Source organism: Sander vitreus, chromosome 18 (genome assembly GCF_031162955.1).
Source record: "Sander vitreus isolate 19-12246 chromosome 18, sanVit1, whole genome shotgun sequence".
NCBI lineage: Eukaryota > Metazoa > Chordata > Actinopteri > Perciformes > Percidae > Sander > Sander vitreus.
The window spans coordinates 16,768,025-16,794,141 of NC_135872.1; the positions used below are offsets into that span (position 1 = coordinate 16,768,025).

At 40.8% G+C, this 26,117-nt stretch overlaps 1 protein-coding gene across 1 annotated transcript; it reads left to right on the plus strand.

The window, feature by feature from the left end:
• The first annotated feature begins 186 nt into the window (after nt 1-186).
• Nucleotides 187-26,047, plus strand: LOC144533456 (clathrin coat assembly protein AP180). Its single transcript, XM_078274809.1, has 22 exons — nt 187-678; nt 795-1,069; nt 7,157-7,299; nt 7,702-7,777; nt 10,556-10,658; nt 10,810-10,903; nt 11,005-11,116; nt 11,214-11,320; nt 11,411-11,452; nt 11,998-12,071; nt 12,302-12,307; nt 12,864-12,876; nt 12,969-13,093; nt 13,774-13,847; nt 14,045-14,059; nt 16,748-16,846; nt 20,386-20,451; nt 22,836-22,922; nt 23,442-23,503; nt 24,591-24,668; nt 24,781-24,894; nt 25,797-26,047. Exons 2-21 carry the CDS (start codon nt 940-942, stop codon nt 24,865-24,867), a joined length of 1,593 nt encoding a protein of 530 aa, XP_078130935.1. The 5' UTR covers nt 187-678; nt 795-939; the 3' UTR covers nt 24,868-24,894; nt 25,797-26,047.
• Nucleotides 26,048-26,117: the final 70 nt, after the last annotated feature.

Below are 26,117 nucleotides of genomic sequence, written 5' to 3' on the forward strand. Positions count from 1 at the left end.
GCGCATAGTGATATGAGTTTCTTATAGCCTATAGTGACTCCCCGCCGTGTGTCATCCGGCCCTGTCCCCTCTGGGGGAGGAGAGTCTAGATGGACGTATAGATTAGCCAAATAAATAAACAAACGACAGGGGGGAAGGAGAAAAGGGAAATTCCTTTCTGCCTTTTCCTCTTCCCGAGCATCTTGCTCTGCGCAGTGTTGGCGACACCACCGGGGAGCTGTGCGCATTTTCCTTCGATCTGAGGAGAGGACCACAGCATCTGAAACGGCATTACTGAGCCAAAACGGACAAATCTAAGAGGATAGAAAAACCACAATCTGACAACCAAAGAGGAAATTGTGGGTTATTGTCTTATTTTGAAAACCCTTTGATGCACTGAGTCGGGAGGAGACAGCCAAACCCCATGCCCCCTCCTAACGGGATATTTGACCGACCGATGGAGTGTTGATTTACGTTCTGTCATTTTCCGAGAATATTTTTTGGACACTCAGAGGAGCCTCGCTTGTAACACATTTGTCATTGGCCTATTTCTTTTTAAATAAATTGCTGCGGGCTGAGAAAATAGCTTTCATTGCCGGTTTAGTGTTACATAACCGAGTGGCATTAGCTGTCCAAGGTGCTGAACTGAACTGAACGAAGCCGATACCGGGACGAGCCGAGGGAAATTCACAACCTTGCGTAAGTCTCATGTCACCGCGCATATCATCAACGTAACTGCACGATTTGATTCGAAAAAATAAGGTTTATGTAGTGGTTTGAGCTCATTGAATGTGCCTTTTTTTCCGCCCACACAGAAGGTCAGGCCTATCTTTCGGGGAAGAGGAAAGCAGGGGATCCACCGACTCAACCACCGGGAAGCAGCCGGTCTATAGTCACACATTTTTTTCATCGTCCCGTGGTGAAATACATTCCTGAGGTGGTCGATTCAACGGAGAGAAAATGTCGGGGCAAACGCTCACGGATCGCATCGCCGCTGCGCAACACCAGCTAACGGGATCAGATATGGCCCGGGCTGTCTGCAAAGCCACCACTCATGAAGTGATGGCGCCCAAGAAAAAGCACCTGGAGTGTAAGTGTAGTCCTTCTTCCTCTTTCCTACTGCCTTATAGGGCTTAGACTAAAAGGCTGCATACACAACACACATTCACCCAGACCACATGCCATTACAGGCATGTCATTATGACCAGTCATTTTCCTTAATTCCCTTATCTTAAATGGGTGTGGTGCCATGATGAATTGATGCAGCCATGGTGATGACCCCTCTGGTGACCCTTTGTGTCAGCCTCCAATACAGATGATGGAAACCCAGAGAGAGAAAGGGAGAGTAGGAGAGAGGGAGGGAGAAAAGGTCATATTTTAAGGCATACTGACAAGCACAAGACCATTTAATGTCCCTTCTCTGTGCTTCTGCAAAGACACTTCCCTTAATTCTTTACATTGAAGCTTTAGCAGAGCTGCTGAAGGCATGCAAGTGTAGATAGTGAAGGAAGTGCAAGTGTTACACATAGCCTACTAAATTAAAATGTAAATTCCAAGCTTATGCTGTATGAAAAACATAAAAAGAGACCTATTTGGGTTCCATCAGTCACTTTAGGCCAGTATAGGGCCATGAAGTCACAGATGAATAACATCAAACCTCACAGCTTTATTAACACATCTCCAGATGACAGCAGGGGCCACCTTATCACAAACCGTGATTAATTACTGTCATATAGCATAAACAGTGAGTCAGACCAAAGCGGTAGCGTGGCACTGCAGATGGCGGGTGGTCTGATTGGCCCTCCATGTCTTCCTTTTTTGTCTGTCTGTGTCTGTGTGTGGTCACTGGTCCTGTGTCTTGAGTTAGGACCTTATATCTTGTGATCCGCTCCCCTGCTGAATAATTTAAAAATCAGCCAATGACTGCCTTGCATTATTTACACAGCCAAAGGTGACAATGCTAATGCTAGCCATGCACTAGAGACCATGGCTCCCTCACTCTCTGCTGTGTCCGTAGATTTGTTTTCTGTCTTTAAATTTCGACTGCACAGACTTGGACTGTTGAGCAAACTGTCACTGGTACAAGCCTTCACCTCTTTCTCAAAACTAACCTCTTGATATGACAAACACACGTGGAAATATTCTTATAAACTTTACTTATGAGACAAATAAGCAAGACACACATATGGATGTTTTGTCTTCCTTAAGGTTTTTAGTCCATGAGGTTATGCTGTATCTGTTACTAGGGCAATTTAACAAGCCTCTTTATGTAGGCCACTGTGCTTCTCTTGCATGTGTGTCTTGGCTGGAGGAAATTCCTAACCTCAAAAAACTCAATGATTCATTTTTTTTGTCTTGATATAGTTTAGGCTGAAAATAAGAAGTAACAGCAAAGTAATCATTGAAAAGTACAAGTAAAGGCTGCCTAAGTAATTAACTATCTTTCAGTACGTTTTATTTACAAGAGCTTCTTTGATGGTAGATATATACAGAAAGCCAATAAGTCATATTTATTCCACAGTGACACAGTCAGTGACCCTTGGGGTGGGCGTGGGCGTGGGCGTGTGTGTGTTGTTGGTGGTGGTGGTTCAGTGTGTTTCCATGACAACAGATTAAGAGTGTCAAGGGATGGCACTGTAATGACAGAGGGCAATTGTTAGAAGAAAGAGGACAGATGACAGGCCTGCTATCTCTAGTGCGCAGAGACAATCATAATGTATATTTCTTTAACTAGAACCAAACACTGAATGTTCTGTATTTGCAATAGTCTTCGAGTGTGGCTCGACTGACTAAACATTTTTTCTAACAAGTGGCAATTTTTAGGAGGAGGAATGACCATTACTGTCTTCTAATTGTACATGTCAAAATGTAAACGATGAACAGCCTGAAGTGATTGGTTTGAATAACTACAAAATAAAAGCTGCAAAGGTAATTATGTGTGCAGGACTTTCCACTATATACAGTAAAGAGCAAACATCTATTTCTTTTCTGGCTTTAATGTCTGCATTTGATTTCAGTGCAGGGAATGAAACCCAGGTGTCAATTGTCTGTTATTTCTTGCTAACGAATTTCATACTTGAGTTTGTTAAGTTGTGCACTGTATATAGACATGGTAGCTGTAGTGAAAAGTGCACTGGAGGGCATCTGTTACAAATTAAAGGGAACATGTAGTCCATGCAAGGTCAAATAAAAGAGTTTACTCAACACCAAAGGCAATAGGTATAAATTCATCTGAGGTCATGTTAAAAATATACTGGGTGTAGAAATAGCTATTTCGAGGAGTGGAATCAATGTACCAACCTGAAGGAAGCAGTTGACCACATTTACATAAGCATTTAGCAGTTAGATTATGTGTCCAGTAATATGATGGTGTGCATGTGTGAGACACATTTGCTGGAGCCACAGTAAGCATGCAGGGATGTGGTCTTTAAAGGAATATTATTTTTGGGAAGTTGCTCTTATTTGCTTTCTTGCTGAGAAATGAAATGGTCCCTCTCATATCTGTCTGTTAAATATGAAGCCACAGCCTGAAGCAGGTTAGCTTAGCCTAGCATGAAGACCGGAAAAATGAGGGGAAACAGCTAGCCTGGTTCTGTCTGAACAAAATCCAACTATCAGCACCTCTAAGATCACCAATTAACACGTTGCATCTGTTTAATTTGATCCTTCCAAAAACTGAAGTGTAAAAAAAGACAGGCTGCTGTTTTCAAGGGGGTTATGTGCCAGAGTTTTTCTTGGCAGGGAGCAGTAACTTCTTGTCGTCACTGTGAGGCTGGTTGGTAAATTCTGTTACCTTCAGACAGAGCCAGGCTAGCTGTTTCCCCCCTGTTTCCAGTGTTCATGCTAAGCTAACCTGCTGCTGGCTGTAGCCTTATATTTCTGTATGAAACCACCCCCTATTTCCTATATAGCACACTTCATTTACTGGCCTGCATTTTATTTGAGTATCTGAATCCCTTAGAGGGAGATTGATGTTCTATTCCCACAATGTTAGCATTGCACTAACAATGCCACACACGTTGTCACAATTTATAGATGCAAAGATGAACAGTTGTACAACTCTACACCGGTGTATGTGTTCGAAATCTCAATTTACTGCTCATAAACTATTGCGTGTCTATTATATAGGGAGTAGTGAATGAGCAACGAGGAAGTTATTTTGGACACTTGGTGTGAATGCTTCTGAGAAAGGCTGTCAGGATGGCACTTACTGTAAATAGCTGACAGGAATTAGGCTATCTGGATGAATCTTCACATCAACACAATGTTAATGTGTGAGTTCTTTCTAATTTTATCTGGAATGTTCTGGCTACTATGAGAGTGATTTGTTGTGCATAAAAAAACGATTACAGCACACAGAGACTAGAAAAAGACACACAGTGTCACACACAAACATACAATTGCACAGTATGAGGCCTCAGTTCATTCTTAGATCGCTGGATTACCGTCTAGTCTTTATTTAGCTCAGCCAATCCTCATTACACACACACACACACACACACACACACACACACACACACACACACACACAAAACAGAATTCATGGATTATATCCTATGATACGGCCAGTTAAACACCAGTAAACAGATATAATAACATATAATACCATAAAAATAAGCTACATACACAGTTATTATTGGCTATTATGAGCTGAAAGTATGGCTGTGGATAGCGCTGTGTTCATCATGCTAGTATGAATATTAAGTTGTAGCTGTGCCAGTGACATGATAATGTTACATAATCACACTTCAGCCATTGTGGACCATGTCTCTAGGTTTGTGTGTGTTATTTGAAAAGGCTGCAGGCAGAATGTAATATTCAGCCACTTCACAGAGAAGTGAAGCTAAAGAAGGAACGGGGAAAAAACGAGAACAATCAAAAGTGTGGAATAAAAACACTAATGTGGGGATAGTCAAGCTGACATTGTCTTGTCATATTTCTTCTTTCTCGTGCTGGGAAGATAATCAAATAAACCTGAATCATTATACATCAACCGCACTAGTGACACAAAGCTGATAATAGAGATGTGTTAGATGGTGAGCGTAGAGTGAAACAGGTGGTGCCAAGAGAGGTATGTGTGTGTGCTGTTCGGGGGAGGGGCAGTGAGACAGCCACCATAGAAAGACCAGGACCAGTAATTAGTGATAATCTGTTTACAACCTCCCCAACCACCCTAACACCCAACCCCTCTGTCCAGCCTGCCACTATGACCTTTGTAGAATAATGTTCTTACTATTTGCAGATAAATATAATAAGAATGTAAAAGGTTTCCATAAGAGACCAAGTGTGTTTTGGTGTATGCTTATTTAGCTTAAGCCATAACTATAAGATAGTTAGGGTCACAGTGGCCTTGAGCAAAGTACATTGAGTAATAATAAAAAATGAGAACTCTTCCCTTCTGCCCCCCTCCTGCTCATCCCCTTGCTGTATTTTTGGTCTTTGGTTTTTGGTATCTACCTACTCAAGACGAAGCCAAGGCCTGTTCGATATAATGGCCTTCCACTCCTTCCATTATCAGAGGTGCCTGTCAATATTTGCTGCATTCCTCTCTGGCACTAGGTATACATACAGTCAGTCCTGCCCTCGTTGCTCAGCTGTCAGTGTCAGAGGGACGGACTAAAAAAATGCATTTGCAGTATACATAGCATGTAATGTTTTATATTTCAAGAACTTAAAGGATATTTTAATTTGGTTATTTTTCTACCACAACTGTGCCCTCAATACAATATGTGCCCCTGTATACATTTATGTCAGGTATGGTAAACATCTTTTAGGGCCTCTAGTGTGGTTGGCATGATTGGCAAACATTCTAAAATAAACTTCATTAATAAAACATTTTCAATTGCTCTGTTTTTATATTTGACTGTTTCTGTGGCCATCTGTCTCTCTCTCTATCAAATAATAAACTCCCACATCAGAGAAAGAATAAATAAGATATGTTATGTCTGCTTACATGTAGGTAAATGGTGGCAGCATCATTTTTCACAAAAGATTGTTCACAAATCTTGTGATAAATTACAAGTATGATGTTTGTGTCAAAATGAAAAGTGCCACAAATTATGATGTAAAAATGATTGCGAGGAAATCTCAGCTTGCATGTTGGAAATTGGGGTAGCCCAGGTACGCAAAACTATGTCTATACTGTAGTATAGAGCTGAAACGATTAGTCAATTATTTAATCTGTTAATTAACAGGAATTTGATTGGCAGCTATTTTGATAAAAAAAAAAAAAAATAGTTTTAAGTCCTTTTTCAGGCAAAAATCCTAAACATTCTCTGCTTCCAGCATCTTCAATGTGAAGATGTGCTGCTCCTCTTTGACCTATACAGTATGATGATGAATTGAATATGTTTTGGTTTTGGACTGGAATTTTCGACCAATTTAGAACAATTGGTTAATAAAAAAAAGATAACTGGCAGATTAACCGATAAAAGGATCATTATGTTCAGTCTTAATATAAAGTATGTTATCCATTAAAAAAAATTAGTCTAGAATAAACTTAATATAAATGTTCTCAATATGTAAGAAATGAAATAAGTTTTCTGGCTAACTGTTAGTATTTCCATGAAGCAGCAGTGGCTTGTTTGACCAACAGAAGAAAATGCAGTATTCATACTTTATAGGAGGAGGAGAGTTTGGCAGAAAATATTGTAGATGTGTGTGAGAGTGGACTAAGAGGAATTGTGCTTGAAATGGATTGAGAAATGAGATGCATCACATTTTATACTTATTCCACATTGTACTATTGCAATGGTCTGGACACCACTGTTGGACACCTCTCTGTCTGTCTGAGTGGTCTAAACTGGTATCCAGGGTCAAGAGCTGACAAAGCATTATTTTGTCTTTCTGCGTTGTCAGCATGCGTGCGTGTGTGCCTGCATGTGTGTGTGGGCTTGTGCACCAACATCATTTCATATGTACATCAGGTATTCCTCCTGGCCTAATATTCTCATGGGTGTCTAGAGCAGCTCTGCAGCGAACACTAATCGCCTGCCCACTTAATCTAAGTTTAATCAAAGCTGTTCAAATGATGTAGGCATTTGACTAGACTAACCGTGCCTCTCCTCTTAAATACCACCTTGTATGAAATGTCCCCTTCTAAAAAACTACTTTATGTCTTCAGACCTCCAAATTTCACATGTCAATGATGATGTGTTTCCGTGTGACTGTGTTGCAGACCTGGTGTCAGCCACCAACACCACCAACGTGAACATCCCTCAGATGGCTGACACGCTGTTTGAGCGAGCCACCAATGCCAGCTGGGTGGTTGTCTTCAAGGCCCTTGTCACCAGTCATCACATGTGTGTCCACGGCAACGAGGTTAGTGGGTGAGACAGGCAGACCAATCAGGTGCAATACAGTTTTTAGTTTAATTCAGAGATATAAGATAAATACAAAGGTTTGATTTGATTGTTTGGGATTTTTTATCTTGGAATACATGGTGGAAATTACTGAATGGATTTGCTAAATGATCACCCATTCCAAATGTATACTAAATGTCTTGATATTTAACTTGCGAGGTTACCACTTTGGAGAGCTGAAATCAGCCTTCTCAGTACTTTGAGGGTTGTGTGTGGCACTGAGTTGAGTTAGACAAATAAAGGCTTTGACCACAATTCCTCAAAGTAATGAAATAAGTTCTGTGGGTTCAGTGTGTTTAACTTTAACTTAATTTCTTTCCTCTATTGCCCTTGAATGTGTTTTTTTTCTTCTCTTCCTCAGAGGTTCATTCAGTACTTGGCTTCCAGGACCTCCCTTTTCAACCTCAGCAATTTTATCGACAAAACCGGCTCTCACGGTAAGAACAATATCATCTAGCAAAAAAGAAACAGGAAATAAACCAGCCATCTGGCAAATACGTAGATGGGACTGGACATGATCACACACATGTAAAAAATGTACACACACTCATACACATTCACACATGCATGCAGACAGATGCTGGAATTTCTGTCTCGAATGTCTAATGGTTCATGTGTTATTACGCTCTCATATTCGTACATTTTGTTACAGTTTTTTTACATTCTTAGTCAACCCAGCTGTATTGGGTTGGCTATATAGTTTAGTGCATTTTTTCTTTGACAATATATAAGAAAATTAATCTACAACCTCAATTCAGATGTTCTAAAGAAAATAATGAAAGGATGGTTTATCTCAAAAATGACTACATGTGTTTGAAACATTGTCCATGTGGGATAAAAGAAGAAATTGGCAAAAAGACAGCAGCGTGCAGGTAATTTCTCAGCTTTTTGTGCAGATAACTGTTACCCGGAACCTGCAAAGAATGTATCAGTGTTTTAATAACGGTTGTTACAAAGGCCATATCTGCAGTTCCTAATGGTTTCAGCTGAATTTCACAAAATTTGGATACATGTGTAGTTTTACTTTTCAGCCCATTTTTTAAGGCTTAGGGACTGTTTGTTATTTAATTAAGGGGCCACCGGGGGAGTTTTGTGGCCTGTAATCTAAAAAGACTTGACCCTCTGCTTGTCAGTAATAATTTAGCTATGACTCTCCAACATGATATGAAAAAGATGCATGACCCTCCCCTAAGAAGCACAGATGCCATTTAATTTTTACAGCCATGACATACAGGATTTCACCTCTGCATTCTCATCTTACACATCCCACTCCTCTGTTATGGTGTGGTGGCCATTTCAGTAGATTTACTCACTGACATTGTTGTGGAAACACAATAAGCATGGGAACTAAATGCACACTTCATGCATTACTGCATTACTTCAAATACTAAGTTCCTCCTCTAGTAAACTAGTATTCACATGAAATAAAACAATAAAACATTGAGACCATTCAGCAAAGGACACTGGGAAATAACAATTCAACACTGGTTGCTATGGACTTGTCACTAGGCTTCGTCATTGTATATTTTAGCACATAGGTAAAGGTGCCGAAACTGAACATTATATTCTAAAACACATATGTTTATTTTTAAAGCAGATTTTAAATTACATTGTAACAATTTAACAATTCGCCCTTATGAAATCCAATCGCGGCACGGCTGTTTTGGAACGCAATAGACAGACGGTGGCGAAATGCCCCGACACTTAAATTCAACTAAAATGTAACAGTGAACAATCAGTGTTGGACCTACAGTCTGTTGAGATGCCTCTCCAAACTCACCGTAAAACGTTAAAACACGTTAAAGGACAATTCCGGCGCAAAACGAACCTAGGGGTTATTAACTGATGTGTACCTACTCTGTCGCTCTCTGGGACATGTTTTCATGCTAATCGAATGAGTTTGGAGCTTTAACGAGGCTACCGCGGACCGCTGGTTAGCTTGAAATGCTAGTATTTGGGGCATGGGGACACTCAAATTAAATCGCTATTTAATACCACTAAAAAGGCTCGAAATATCACCACACTTTAACGTTAGCATAATTAGGGTCCCTAAATGTGAACCGAACCATTGACAACGTTGTAAGTGTACAGATAGTTTATTAAAAAAATAGATTATAAAGACAGTCGCGTTCATGTTTACATGCGGGAGCCATCTTGGAAACCAGTCATGACTAGTCGAACGCCATGCAACGTGGAATCTCCATAGACAGTATGGGAATTCCACGTTGCACGGCGTTCGACTAGTCCCCCCTAGGAACCCCTAGGTTCGTTTTGCGCCGGAATTGTCCTTTAAGAAAAAAGATCCGTATTTTGCCGTAATCCAATGACAAAAAAAAAAAAACTTAATCCACACGATCAGTAGATCCACAAAAAGGGTCACAGTGTATCCAGCAAGGCCTTTACGCGCGTCATATTCACCAGCCAGCTCCAAACAGGTGAACGAGGCCTCTCCACTTCGCCGTTTAAACAAAGTGGAATAAACGTATACAAGACCAAATCTACACAAAACCTGCAATCAATTAGTAAGCTGACATCACATTTATATACATGGCATTTAGGAAACCTTTATTGCAAGGTTGGCACGGCAAGATGTCCAGACTAGTGCAACAGTAAGTTTCGTTTTTTGCGTCCTGCTGCTCCCATCGTCAGCCAGGTAATATTTTTTTTACTAAAGCAGTATATGAAATCTGATGTATTACCTACCACCATTTAGTTGTTTTGTGTTATTTAAAATATATCAGGGGGGCAGTGCTCCTCCTGCCCCCCCCAGCAAACTCCGCGTATGCGGTCAGACCCATCTGCTAGGGGGCCGACACTGAGAGCTACATGGATAAATATGCACCAAACAAGCCACTTTGAAATTTTGCTCTTTTCATGAATAAGAATGTTGGGTGACCCTTCCCTCAACAAAGAATAAAAAGACATGACCCTCCCCTATTTTCCTCCGGTGGTCCATTCCATAAATACCGAACGGTCCCTTATTGTTTTTTTTATGTTTTTCCCTTGAAGATTTAAATTTATTGATTGTGATTTTTATCTAGATTTTATCTTCCTATGTATTCCAAAGTCCCCCCAAGTAAAGCTTAGGAGAAAGTGAGGAGACAAATGAATTGAATTAAATATATAGAAAAAAAAAATATAGAAGGTTATTATAAAGGTAATTAAAATAAACACAATGACCTCTGCCTGCTTTTTGACATACATTTCCTTTTTAGGATATGACATGTCTACATTCATCAGACGGTATGGACGATACCTGAACGAGAAAGCCTTCGCCTACCGCCAGATGGCTTTTGATTTCACCAGAGTGAAGAAAGGGTACGTCAAACATGGAGGCAGAGAGGTTGTGCATAGGCCTTTGCTTCCTCATATCTCTACTTTCTTCCATCTAGGCTTTTTCTTCACTTGAGTGTTATATTCAATGGCTGTTCTCATCCCTGTGGAGCCTCTCACTCTCTGTTTCTTTCAGTGCTGAGGGTGTGATGAGGACCATGACCACTGAGAAGCTGTTGAAAGGCATGCCTGTTCTGCAGACTCAGATTGACACACTCCTGGAGTTCGATGTGAGTCAGACTTTGGCTTCATATCAGCACTATGCAGCAACACAAGACAGAGGTTTTCCCAGGGCTTCCAATTCTCACATGTCTTCCGTTTCCTTTCTCAGGTTCATCCCAAGGAGCTGAACAATGGAATCATCAATGCTGCATTCCTGCTTCTCTTCAAGGACCTGGTCAAACTGTTTGCATCCTACAATGACGGGGTCATCAATCTATTAGGTCGGTAGTCCATATCTTTCATTTGGCATTTCTCCAAAGATGAAAACATGCATCACAGAGAATCTGAACCTGTAAACCTTTTGCTTCCCGTACGTAGAGAAATACTTCAAGATGAAGAAGAGTGACTGTAAGGAGGCCTTGGAGATCTACAAGAGGTTCCTGACCAGGGTGACAAAGATTGGGGAATTCATGAAGCTGGCTGAGGTATGGGGCAATCAACGGTCCTTAATGCCACCGTTCATAATGATGCATATATGTCATGACAAAACTCTTAAACTCTTTTTCCATTAACAGACAGTTGGAGTTGAGAAAAACGACATTCCTGACATCAACTACGTAAGTTAAAACATATCGTGGCTCTTACATTATTTTCCTGGAAGGATTGCGACCAAGAATGTAATTCAAATGAATACCACCCATTCCACCTCTCACACACACACAGATACACTCACAGCTCACCCACTATAAATCTCCTCACCCCAGTGTCTCCACCCGGGGGTAGTAGTGGATCTAGCAGACTCAGATGACGAAGACTGTCCTTTTACGCCTCTAGAGGACCCGGTAACCACAAAAACACAGGGTGCCCTGGCTGAGTGCCTGTTTACAGGATGGCGTGTTGGCATGTTGATCCAAATTGAATTTCAGACACACAAAAGTGTGTGTGTGTGTGTGTGTGTGTGTGTGTGTGTGTGTGTGTGTGTTTGTACATGCATGTGTGCTATGCAGTGAGCCAACAACTACTTCTGTTATTGTTGTGCACAAATAAAGAACCTTGAACAGAGATTTTCTTTTTTTAAACATGGACTTGCACAGCCTGACATTGCGATATAGTAGACAAATAGATTAGGATTATTTATTGATTGTTCCACTTTTTTTATCAGGCTCCCAGCAGTATCCTGGAGAGTCTGGAAACGCACATGAATGGTCTGGAGGATGTGAAGGGTGGAAAGAAGGGGTAAGAGATCATCAGTTTATGATACTCAGTGTGAAGCCAGATTAGAAGAATTAGGATCACATAACGACAAAAGTAAAAGAAGTTGAGGTCTGAGAAATTCCCTCTTAGTTTTTCATGAAAATAAATGTATGTAACCAAGAGAAATGTTGGTAGAAACAGGCCTATATTTCTATAATTCCTTTAACCCTTCCTTTCTTTTATCCCCCTTATTGTTCATTTGGAATCACCAGGGAAGGGTGAGCATATGCTGTATGTTTTGTTTGGAGTTTACTAACTTGTTAGAAAACTGTGTAGATTTATTTTACTGTCATTTCCCCTACGGCCTCATCAGGTAAACTTACACATTATTCACGGGAATTGCAGTATGTGGGATCTCCATGTGAATAGAAGCATAACTGCACCACAGCTAAATAGGTTTTAATGTGGAAATGTGTGCATTGATGTGATTACACGTGAGAAACACATGTTTTGATAAGGTCACCTCATGTGTATTATCACATCCTGACATGCAATGTGAATCAGTATATGATGGGTTTTTTTCCAAAGTTGAATTGATTAATTGTTGACAAAATGAGTCTTTTAAACAATTGGACATACAGTGTTTTGCTTTGGAAATTAACTCTTCATTGGATCACATACTGTATGATGCAACCTGTCTTGCATATTTGTTCTTGAGGTTTTTTTTCACCTTTAAAAAATAGATCCATTAAATAATTTTCAGTCTGTGTCCAGGAGTTCTGTCCATTTGAAGCAAAAGCACTAACAATTCCTTCTACTCTTTCAATCTTTCAGGTCGCCAACAAAGGTGAGAGGCACAGTCAAAACAGTCTAAAATTGTATTGAGCTCTTTCAGTCTGACGCACTACTGAAAATGGGGCTTCTCTGTCTATCTTTCAGGGGTCTCCGACAAACAACGTGTCTCCAACATCGACTCCGGCCAAATCTTCTAACGCTGTTCCCACACTGCAGCCTCCTCCTGGGGAGAGCGCTGCCGCTGCTGCTGCTGCTGAGCCAGCTGAAGAGTAAGTGCCTGTCAACTCTGTGACCTCCTCTCACTTCTCTGCTTTTCTATGATTCTCAACATTTGGCAATAAATGGCCCATGCAACCTTTGAAGACCATGCTTAAGAGCTCACTTTGCAGCGATTCTTTGGACTTTTTGCTGATATAGTTTGAGTATAACCCTAAAACGTTTCTAGATGTAACAATCTTATTTTAAGTCAAGCTATCGTGTGGCTCTAGGGATGGATATTAGTTGGTCGGTCCACCACTTTGGTCCAGACTCAAATATTTTAACAACTGTTTTATGAGTTGCATTATGGTTCCCAGAGGATAAATCCAACTGACTGTGGTGATCACCTGACTTTTCCTTGAGTGCCACGAGGTTGACATTTTTGGTTTTGAGTGAAATTATCGACAACTGTTGGATTGATTGCCATGAAATTTGCTACAGTAATTAATGGACATTCTCATGAGCCCCAGCTGTAGTTTGTGCTAAGTGCTTAATAGCAAATGTTAGCATGTTAACACATCGTTAAGTACAGCCTCACTGCGTGAATGTAGACCTCTAGTCTTGTTTGTAGCTATCACTGATAACACTAATATTTAATTATTTCCGCAACAAGCCAATGTAAAAGAATTACCTTCTGCAAAGGATGATGAACTGCATGTTGTTCACTCTCTGTATCTGCCTCCTTCAACAGTTCCTTGTTGGACCTGGATCCGCTTTCCTCCTCGGGTCCCTCAGGACAATCAGCTGCCCCCACGTCTTGGGGAGGTAAGTGTCCCTCCTTCCGTCAACTTAGCTGCTAGTTCATCTGAAAGAACACAAATCCACATTCTAGCATTCACAGTAGATTAAGTCGCCACATACAGTAAGTAATCTATTTTCTGTTAGTGAACTGTCAAAAACAGTTTTAGCTTGGGCTTAAACTAACATGTATTTTCCTTGTTCTGTTGTTTGCTGCTTTAAAGATCTTCTTGGATCAGGTGAGGTTTCACTCTACTCTTTACTTCTCCTCCAGCCTCTACAGTAGTCTAGACTAGTGTAGTCTTAACGCATCCTCTGGGACACCTCAATGACATTGACTTTCTTTCAAAACAAAACAAAAACTCTAATCTGAAATTGAGGCGGCATGGAAACAATGTCAATGTTTTAATCCAAATTAAACATGAAAATAGACTGTAATGTACGAATGCTCCCTGTTTGTCTCCTCAAGCTGTTCTCTTTAGTCTGAGTAGTCTCTTTGTTTCTCTCTGCCTTCTCTCTCCCTTCCCTCCACATACTCCATTGTCTGTTTTTGGTTTACAACGGGGGCTATTTTGGTTGGTTGTTTTTATTTGTTGCTTATGACTGGATGGTGTTGAATAATTTAACTTTAATTTGGTTAAAATTTGGATTTTACTTTGCTTGGTCAATTCCAACATTTCTTAATTGGCTATAATTTGTATTGGACATTTGTTTTGGCTTGCTTTTATTCACTGTTGTAACGGTGACTCGACTGGTTATTTTGGTTGCTCTTTTGGGGTTTATTTTGGTACCTTTCTTTGGGGATTTCAAACACCCCGTTGGTACTCGCAGAAATGGGCGATTCCTTGCTATCTGAACCCACCCTCACAGCAGAGCCCGCCCCCTCCTCTGCAGCAGCAACGCCCACTCCTGCAGCCGCAGAACCTGGAGTCTCTCTAGCTCCTCCCACTAGCACAGCAGCCGCCACCTCCCCTGGCGCCACCAATATGGATCTGTTGGGAGGTCAGTGGGCTTCCAGATAATTCTCTACGAAAGAATCACTCTGGGAAGCTCGACCCTAAAACCATCACACAAATATGATAACACAAAGACGACTGCATGCTCAAACACATACAATATGTAGACGAACTACGCTGATTTGTCACTGATATTGTCTGCATTCTGCTAATGAAGTTGCATCATCAAAAACACTGAAGTCTTAATGATGCATTGACGCACACCTTCATCATTTTCAGCTCTCAACTGCCTAGCGTTCCTAGAAAAGTATCCAATATTAAATAGATATATGGTGTTGATTTCATAATGACATTTGCCCGATAACACATTTATTTAATAACATAACGATTATGTTACGAGATACGAGATACAAGTTACGTATTGTAACTCCAGATTCTATTTCATATAAGCTTCGCCCTCTAAGAGCTGTCGCTATTGGGTTTATCCCTTCGACCTTAACCCAATAGCGACAGCTCTTAGAGGGCAAAGCCTATACGAAATAGAACTTTCTGTGACAATGTTGTTTTCAACATCCCCTCACCTTTCAGCCAATCACATTCCTCCAGCCTCTACAACTGCTACCAGATTTAGCCAGTTAGCTCCTGTTAGCTAGATCAACAACAATATTAGTTATTCCTTATCAACAAACTAGAGGCTGCTGCTGTAAATAAACACAATACACACACACACACACACACACACACACACATGCACACACACACACACACACACACACACACACACACACACACTAACTCACCTCCCCGTTTTTGCTCAACAAGGCCACATATGCTATCTACCTAGCTGGGTTGTGAGCTTATATTACTATTACTCAGCATGAGAGACCGTGTTAGCAGTGTTAGCTAGCTTCAAGTTAGCTGGAGCTTGTCTTTTTGCTCAACTCTGTAGTTCTGTGTCTTTGTTTGAGGAACATCTTTAGAATCAAAACACTGCAGACTTAAGTGTGAAATGACAGCTCTGACAGCTAACAGCTCTTGTTAACAATGAACCCAATTGGCAAAAGTTGCCAGCGGTTGTTCAGCTTGCTTGCTTAAGAGAGGCAGGGGGCATGTGATTGGCTGAAAAGGTGAGAGGACTGTGACAGCTGTCATGAAAAGTGATGTTATGAAATAAAATGTGACATGATATCAAGTATCATTAGGGAAAATGCCAATATGAAATAAAAACAGACTTCTGAAAAATGGACAACAAATTAACTCCAATAAAATGTGTCAAATGTCACTTTGAAAGTAATGATGAAATAACATTTCTGAGTAATGAGTAGTTTGATTTCACAAATAATTGCTTCATTTTACATAATTATTTCATCTGATTATATATTTTATAATTATTCATTTATTTAATATGACCACTTTGGGTTTCCATAGGAAATAGGATGATACTTTACAGAAACACACACTATCTAATTTTCTCTCTTGCACTCCACATACTCACAGACATTTCTGCATTATGTAGTTATGTACAGCCACAAACTCACCTTCCGCTTGCACATAAACATACTGCTACAGTCACTCTCCACATGCGTCTTGTTTGATAGGCAGACATGCTTTTCTTTGACCTCAGTGAAAAGCAATTCTATCAAACCCTGTCACTTGGCATCAGCTACAAATTTCAGCTGTAACACTTGTAGATTTTAGGCTTACTTTCGTGCAGTAGATTAATCCTTGCTGTAGTGCCTCCTGTCTGTATTCCCATTTGTCTATTCATCTGTCAGTCATTAATGTTCTATATTAAGGCTGCAAGCTATCATTTTTTACAGTTAAATAGGCTACTGTCACAAGAAGCTTACCTTTATTTTCTCTCTCTAGTCATATCTTTCTCATGTTACTTGACTCCTTATTTTCTTATTTACTTCTTCATCTGTCTCTCTGGACGTCTCTGTCCTCTGGTGGGGTTTGTGTGAACCCCAGATGCCTTTGCAACATCTGCTCCTTCCACTGAAGCCTCTGCAGCAGCCGCTGAAGGTGGGGCCGCCGCCACGTCCGCCCCCGCCGCCAACGCTGGAGCTGGTGGGTGACAGAAAGTTTGTCTGTGTGTGTGTGTGTGTGTGTGTGTGTGTGTGTGTGTGTGTGTGTGTGTGTGTGTGTGTGTGTCTGTTTGTGTGTCTGTTTGTGTGAGTGAGTTTGAGTCAATGATGGAAAGTAACAAAGTAAATGTGTACTGTAAGTATACAAAGTACCTACAATTGAATGAGCTATACAATGCTGTTTTCTACAAGGATCATCAACTGGTGATGATGCTGACTTTTCCCTGGTGACCTTTAACCTTGATATTTTAGCATTATATCAAGGATGTACCCAACAAATGCATATTTAGGATCCCTTTACATGGTCCTTGTTTTAAAGCGAGAAAATCAGCCGAAGACAGCGTTTATAACCAATATAACCTTATAACCTTATGAAGCTAACATTAGCTTAAATAGCTTGCTAGTTACAGTTCACCGTGGCCTTTTTTCAGAAGACATTTTGACATGTCACAGTAGGAAAAGCAAAGGGGCAGGTGTGCAAAGACATCACTTTCAGAGTGAGGCCAGCTGTTTCCCCCTATTTCCAGTCTTTGTGCTAAGCTAAGATTACCGGCTACTGGCTGTAGAAAAATGCTGTTTATCGTACGCAAATTTGCATTTCCTACAATGGCAAAGGAATGTTCTGTTCTATTCTGCCTTTGATTGGCCATTAATTGTTGCCTTTGTTGGATTGGTTGGATTTAGTTATGAGGAGTGAGATTAGTTAGGGTTAGGGTAAGAATACCAGGGTAAGCGAATCAGATGCAGAGTAAGGCAGGGTAGGGTGGGACATTCCTTTCCCATCTTAGTAAACACAAATTTTCTTATCGTACAGGCATGAGAGTGGTAGCTCTTTCATCTAACTCTCGGTAAATCAACGAATAAACTTTTCTCCTCAAAATGTAAAACCATTCCCTTAAGTAAATCTTGCTGACAATAATTATGCATTTTTTATTTAAGTAAGGCTTAAAATAGGACTCATAATGGAAAATGTCTATATTGTGGTATTGCTTCTTTTACTTAAAGGACTAGTGTGTAGGATTTACTGAGTGGTGAGGTTGCAGATTGCAACCAACTGAATACCCCTTCCCTCACCCCTGAATTTCCAAGCGTGTAGGAGAACCTACGGTGGCCTTCAGGTGACGTAAAAACGTGAAAGACCCTCTCTAGAGCCAGTGTTTGGTTTGTCCCTTAATAGCTATTATAGAAACATGGCAGACTCTGTGGAAGCAGACCCATCCTTATGTAGATATGAAGTGCTCATTCTAAGCTAACGAAAACACTACACTAATCAAAACATAACTATGAATATTATATCCCATTTCTGTCAATAAATCCCCCTAAAGAAATCCAATAAACCCTTTTTTGGTTTGAGTGCCATGACTGTGAATGTAAAGATGTTCAATAACTTACAGACCTGTTTGTGCCAGTGTGTTTGTGTGCATTTCTGGTTGGTCTCACATTTTAATCATGGCTTCATCTCAAGGATTTGTGCAGGAACAGTAGGCGTATACATTTGCTATTCATTACTGCTGGTGTCTGGACAGTACTATTGTTGTTACCATGGCGATCGAGAACAATGCTCTTACTTGTTTTTTATCTTTTGGCATCAGAAGATTTGTGCATTTTCTGTTATGGAGAAGGTTACCTGTGGCAGTTCCCTGGTTTTAGCTGTGGTTTGTTCCTCAGGTATACTGTGAAGATGCTCAATATTTGCTTCATTTGTCAGAGTGCTATTTTTAGATGTTTGGACTGACAGCAGGAGTGTGTTGGAGCTCTGCACATTCTCTCCTATCATTCCTCTCAGATTCTTTTTCTCCTCAGCTTTCATGTTTATAGCAGTATTTTCATCATCATCACATAAAATGTGTCTATGTTGTATTAAAATCTTTAACATCCTCCCTTCCTATGTATGTGTTACATTTCCTCCTCACACCCCACCCCACTTCTTCCCCAAAGACCCCTTTGCTCCCTCGGATGGTAGCACCAACGCAGCGTCTTCAGGTCTAGACCTTTTCGGCATGATGACTGTGGAGAATAATAACCTGGGTAGTTCACTGGATGCCTGTTTTAGCTCATCCCCCTCCCCTTCCCCGCTCTTCACCTCTGCATCCATCACCATCACCACCACTGCAACCATTTCAGCACCCAGCGCTGCCAACCCTGCGACTGACCTTTTCAGCGGTAAACGTTAGATTTGTGTGTGGTCCAGTATTAATCTTAATGTCTTGTGCTCTTAGTCATATTGATTAGCATCCTGCTGATTTCCCCCCATCTGGTACTGCTTGTCATCCTCTCCTCTCTTTTATTCTTCTTCATTGGTATCATCAGATGTATGTGCACATATTGAAGGCCTTTTCAGTTGGCTATTGTGTGTGAGAGCAACCTCACCATTTTAAAGTGTTTGTTAATATTCCTCTCTGGGTGCGCATGTGTTCATAGATCTCTTTGATTCCATGCCAGACACAAGCATCACCAAAGCAGACCCCGCTCCCAGTGTTGACTTGTTTACAGCAGGTACCCGATTGCACCTACTCTGCAATCTCTCGTGCGCTCTACTCTCATATCCTGTCTTGCTGTGACTGATTTTTAGCTTTGTCCTTGGCTTTGATCAGGGAAGGGGAAAAAAAGGAAATGAGATTGCTCTCTTATGGGTCAGCTAAAAGCTATTGAGCTGTCTGAAACGTTTACTAAATCACTCTTACCTACTTTCCCATTCCAGCATGTACTGCATGCACTGCGATTGCAATTGATAAATGTGCATTATAATAAATAACGGGTCAATAGTATGTGTGTATTTGTGCGTGAGTATGTTTGGGTTCTAAACACTATCTCCACCTTGCCCTTCCCAGCAGATATGTTCAGCCCCCCTGCCCCCATCCTCTCCTCCGCACCCCCACCCAAAATTGACACGGGAGCCATCATGAACCTGTTTGGTGGTGGGTAACTCACATGTCCGGCTGCCCTCACTCTGCCTCCCTTGTTCATGAAGACATTACTAGAGAAGAAGAGTAAAATCTGGGAAACATCAAATTAAACTACTAAAATTAATATTAGGCTTTATAAATACTGGGAAGTTATGTTATTGCATATTGTACTTGTGTGTTGAAACTCATAGATATCTTGTAACAATGGGAATACCTGAGATGAAGCTTGATCATGCTGAAATAGTCAAATTATTTCTGAACTGCAAGCTACGACTTCACTTTTGTTTTTTGTTTTTTACTTTCCTCTTTTTTCCGGACCTTGGTGTCTCTGAAAATGCAGGTGGATGCTTTACTGCGACTGTCAAATGAGTATGGCATTATGCTGAGATGTGTGGATGTGTGCATATGAAAGCAATGTTTCCTGGTTTTATGTAAATATACATAATTGTGTATTCAGTCTTCTTATCTAACTCTATGCACTTTGTTTGGCATTACCAGCATGAAGCCGAAGGCTGACTATTACCCCTTCTTTGCCCTTATGCTGCGATGGCTCAACAACCTACTTTGACCTGGCATGGCATGGCATGGTTTGGTGTATTTTGGATTGACCTGCCAGAGTCCACAGGAGGAGATGCCACAGCTGCTGCTGCTCCTGCTGCCCCCGGTGCTGAGCTCATGTCAGGTAAAAAATACAAATAAAAAAAACAAATGAAATCTCGCTCTGCATCCATAGTGTGTACAGTGGAGGGAATGCCAACACGTTGCAGACATTTCACAGAAATATTTCCATTTCTGGGAAATACACTGTGCTGTAGCCATGGATGGATTACCAAACAGGCTTTCTGGTCAAAGGCCAAAGGGCCTCTGATCCTGATCAGAGTCTTTTTATATCAAGTATATGTAGACCAAATCCAGTATACAAATCCAATATTTGTTTTTGTGTATTGTTTCCTTCATATTATAGCTGCACAGAATACTTTGGCTATACATTTCCTCAAAACACAGTCACATTAGTAAAGCTATTAAAATGAGTTTGACAGCTAAATAGCTCTGCTTTAAAAAATATAGCATGCCTCTCGGGCTAACTTTGACGGTTTCCTATATTTTCTATAGTGTGCTTCTTCATCTCCAGTGTGATCTAAATCCTGAGGTTTAAACTTTTTAGACTTTTTTTGTCCCCAAGGGGAAATTCTTATTCACAACACTGTACGTTATGGACTGCACGCTTACAGAAAAAAGGAAGTACAAACCAGACTGACATGAATGACACAAAATATACAGTAAACACAGACGAAGAGGCACTGCAGTTTTTCAAACAACAGCAGAACCTGAGAGCTCTGGTTTACCTGCAAAATTTTGTTACACTAAAAGAGACGCAGCAAGAGACGCTAGAGACGAATAGAGACGCTTGTTATCTTTCAGTCTGGCTGTCTTACTCCTATAATCTGTAGAAGGGGTCGGGGGTCTTTTACATGTTTGTTCTTATAATCCATCCATGACTGTAGCTGTTGTTAATTTATTAGTAATTGCATGACGCCTTGTTATTGTCATAATATCATGTACTTTGTTGACATCTTCCATTCAATTGTTTACAACAGTGTTTGCCTGACAAAATAGCTGTTTTGTTGAGTCAGTCAGTCACTGTTTCTACTATCTTTGGTAATGGTTAATGAAATGGTTTGCTATTCGCTAAGGTGCATTTTAGTTTTTTATGCATTTGCTGATTATCACACTGAATACCATATCCCCATCAAATAAAAGCTTGGGTGTGATGTTTTGACTCATCTTGTCATTGGGTCAGTAAAGCAAATTCCCTGTTGAGTCCTATGGATTCAAACAATGTCCATATATGGTTATATTAACGTCATCATCGCATCACCTCATTTGCATAGTACTACTGTGGTCATTAGTCTCTGGGGATTCCCTCTGATCTTTGCCACCATTCACAGCCCCCTGCGGTATCTGTTACCATGGCAACACGAACCCTGTTCACCTGGTTTCTAGTCATCTCCTGTCCTGTGCCATTGGTCTTCATGTTATATATACTGATGGTCTGCAATACTACTGCTTTAAGGCTTAACTCTTTCTTTCCCTTCACCGTCACCCGCTCCTTTAAACCTCACTGCATTTTCTCTCTGGCATCTGTGCTTTTTACTTTCTTCTCTCTCTCTCTCTCTCTCTCTCTCTCTCTCTCTCTCTCTCTCTCTCTCTCTCTCTCTCTCTCTCTCTCTCCCTTGCTCACTCTCCCTCTCCATCTGGCTCTTGGGCTGGCTCATTGCTTGCTTCCTGCCATTTGATTGGGTGAGTTCCCTTGCTCTTTAACACGCTAATTTCCCACAGTGCACTGCTGCATTGCAGTGGTGCAAGGCAAGCTCAGCTGCACTGTCCCTGCCACCACGAGATGCTTGACGATTACAGAGTGTGTGAAGTAGCAGTATTATGTAGTGCTTCTTTAGCAATTAACCCAGCTTCATTGTAGCTGCAGTGCTTTTGCTCTCATCATAATTTTTGCAGCAATCACATACAGTAAATGTCTCGAAATAATTGTAATTTACCAACAAGCAATACCAAAATGTATTCTTGACTCCCTTGTGCATGTTGTTATGATGGTACGATGCAGTTCTATCTTTCACATATGATCATAAACTCTGCTTGGTTTTTATCCCACACACAAGTTCTTATTTCCTAAGCCCATATTGCAAATTATCATAGTTTTAAGCAGCTGACCTGACAGATGTCTCCCATCAGACTTGATTTAATATACACGTTATTTTACACACAGACTGCACTAAACAACAAACCATTTATCATAATTTTAACACTATGAAATTGTTTATTTTACTATTTGCTATATATCTTATTTAATTTCATATTTTATGATATTAACCTGCTCTCTAGCTCACATTTCAATGCCCCTCTCTTCTCACTGTTGTCATGGAGACATCTATTGGTTGTCATGGTAATCCCCAGTAGTAAGGAGGACTGCTAGTGTGAGGATTGCTTGCATTGAAGGATGCTAATATCTCCCTCCTCTCCCCTCCTTGTTCCCTTCCCTCCCTTCTGTAGTATTTGATGGACTAGGCGATGTAATGAAGCCCACTTTGACCCCTCAGGCAGGGGATGTTGACACCTCCATGGCTAACATGGCAAGTAGTAAGTAGTCATTAGATGTCATAGATATTGATTTAAATACTTGTGGAAATACGCTTATTTGCTTTCTTTGTGAGAGTTAAATGAGAAGATTGATGCCACTTTGATGTCTGCCCGTTAGATATGGAGCTTCCACCAGAAGTTGGTTAACTTATCTCAGCATAAAGACTGGAAATAAGACTGGAATTGCACCAAAATTGTTGGGTCTCTGTAAATTATAGGTGTCCTGAGATACCATCTGTTATGATTTGACACTATAAATAAAAGTGAATTGAATTGAACTGAAACAGTGGACAAACAGCTAGCCTGGTTCAGTCAACCATAACAAAATCTGTCTAGCAGCTCCTATAAAGCTTATTTTATTAATACATTACATCTTGTTTGTTTAATCTGTACAATAACCAAAGTGTAAAAATGGCAATCCCTGTTTTATGGCGCGGTATCAATCTTCTTATTCCATGTGGTCATTATGTCAGTAAATGAAAACAGTGATTTTGCAGTACCTCTCTCTCTCTCTCTCAGATCTCACAATGGGAACCCCAGCGGCACCTCAGGTAGCTCCCCCCTGTTGGGGTGCTCCCATGGTAAATGTTGTCTGTGTCTTATAGCATGGAGTGGAGCCGCATGGCAGTGACAGACAGGGCATAGCAGCCATCACAAGCATTGCCTTCATCTGGCTCTCCAGGTTTCAGGTCCAAACATAGACCCAGGAAACTGAGAGGTGTGGCAGTGAGGAAAGGAAACAAGACTTATAGCAAACTATAAGTTACTGGTGGATTTTGTTTAAATGACACATCTCATAGAACCTCCAATAGAGCACACGCAATGGTTATAAATGTTTAGAAAATCCAAACCAAAGGCCAAAATGTAAGCAGATTTTAACATGCAGTATGGCTCAAAATATTTTTTTATATTTCTGGAATATCTACTGGAGAGTGATGAAGTGGCAAATTATAGCGCAAAATTAAGAAACAGCTTCTCCTTCTTTTCTTAAGTTTCTATTTTCTGTTAAGCCTGTTAGAGTCCAGGCAAGCCACTCATAGCTGAACTCACCCGTTCATTGACACATTTGCTTCTTCTGGATATTTCAGTTGTCTTTTTGGCAACAACAGAAATGACTCTCTCATCTTAAGGCTACCTGCAAAAGGCTTTTTCTCTGCTCTCTAAATCTTTGAGCATGTGTAAATCAAGGACTATTATTAACTATTAGGTTAAGTTAGGGCTCTTGTTGTGTTGTTGTAGCTTTTTTTGTCCAAGTTTGGCGTGCCTCTGTCTTCACTATCACTTCCGTGTGTTGCTAGAAATCTTTCAGTGTAATTTATTTTCAACATTTGTGTTTGTGTATTGTTTTGCAGTGTGTGTGTGTGTGTGTGTGTGTGTGTGTGTGTGTGTGTGTCTTATATGTAGTGTAGTAACATCCCAACTCCTCCTCTCCCTCCCCTCCACACCTTTAGACCGTACCCATGGGTGTTCCTCATTTTATGGGGACTCACCCCAGCTTCAGCATGGTAAGACCACCAGTCCAGTATGGTCTAGTAATGTCTCTGAACCACTCTGGACATTACTGGACATTGATGGACAATTATCCCATTAGGTGGCCCTCACACCCATTAGATGTCCAACACTTGTGTCTTACTGTCTCTTTTCCCCTTCTGTCTGTCTCTGTGTAAGCCTGGGGCACCAGGAGCTCCCATGATGCCCATGGTGAGGCCAGGCTTCCCTGCCACTGGAGCAACCCCCGGAGCACCGGTAACACACTCACTCTTTAATGGATTATACACGCTCATGACAATTTCATACATAAAGGTTACAGTTGCTCTGACAAAAGGAGTTTAAATGCTAAAAGAAGATGTGTCTGCAGATGTCTCCCGGAGCAGCCCAGAGCCCCAGAAAGCCTGCACCACCGAGAAACGCTCTGGATGACCTCAACATTAAGGACTTCATGTAGACTGGCTGACCTGTAAAAAACCCCAAGGTATTTAAAAAGCGGCAACTTAAAGAATCGAGATGTATTATTTTCGCTTGTCATGTCATGGCAAATGTTATGGAGCAGAATCCTCTGTTGTACCAAGCATTAGCCACATGTGAGACATATTTAATCCTGCAGTCTTGGCAAGCTAACAGGGTTAATGCGCCCTGAATGTGAAAGTCTGAAATGTCACAAAGTGATGTTTCTCATATTTCCCATGAAATACTGGATACTTTCAGCTCTTTAGGCCTTTGAAAATACTAGAAAATGAAACAATCTCAGAAGGAAAAACTACTTTTTAGATGTCTGCACACTTGTCTGCAGACACTTTTTAGATGTCTGCACTAGACTAGACATAATCTGAGCTCACAAATAGACATCTGGTTTTAAAGGGGAATTTATAAAGGACTACTCAACCTGTGAAAACAGTTGTATAATGTATTCTGCTGCTCTGAGAGCTTTGTCAGATCTGAGAGAATAACCTCTGATGAGATCATAATGCTGTCGTCAGGATTATCTCGGTTTGGCCTTGGAGACTACAAATCTATAACAGAGGATTGGCGCGACTACTAACTGGAGGTGTGGAAAGATGTGAATTTACCAGGCTGGGAGGTTCCAATTAAAATAAAATCCAGCTTGGCCCACACTACTGACAGAAAGTTAGGATATCTGCTTCAGTTTTGACCATTCCTTCTATCTCTTACAAGTCCCCAAACTTAATGGAAGTGCAACTACAAGCTTCATATGTCAAGAATCTGACTTGCCAGGCTGAACAATATTTTTTTGTCTCTACGTTTCTGAATCTGCTTCTCTGTCTGTCTTATCAGAGCATACATAATTAGACTTCACCTATTTCTATTGAGAGCACTTGTTTTAATCAAGTTTAATTTTTTCTCCCTCCTCTGTAGGTTTGTCAGTGTGTCTGGAGCTCTGTGGATGTGGATGTCTGCACTTCCCCCACTGCCTCCCCCTCAGTCATGCCCCAGCCCCTTCAGCCAACCAGCCATTACATCCACGATCTTTGCCCTCTGACCTCCTACCAGCCGCCACCCCTAAAAAAGCCCTGTCCTCCTTATCTAATGTTGTAGCACAACTGTGAATGTGAACCCTAGATACAGAAAAAACAAAACTCAGTTTATGTGTGTGTGTGTGTGTGTGTGTGTGTGGGTGTGTGTGTAATTCAGTGTTATCCTTTACTTAATATACTATGGAAAATGAACAAAAAAATA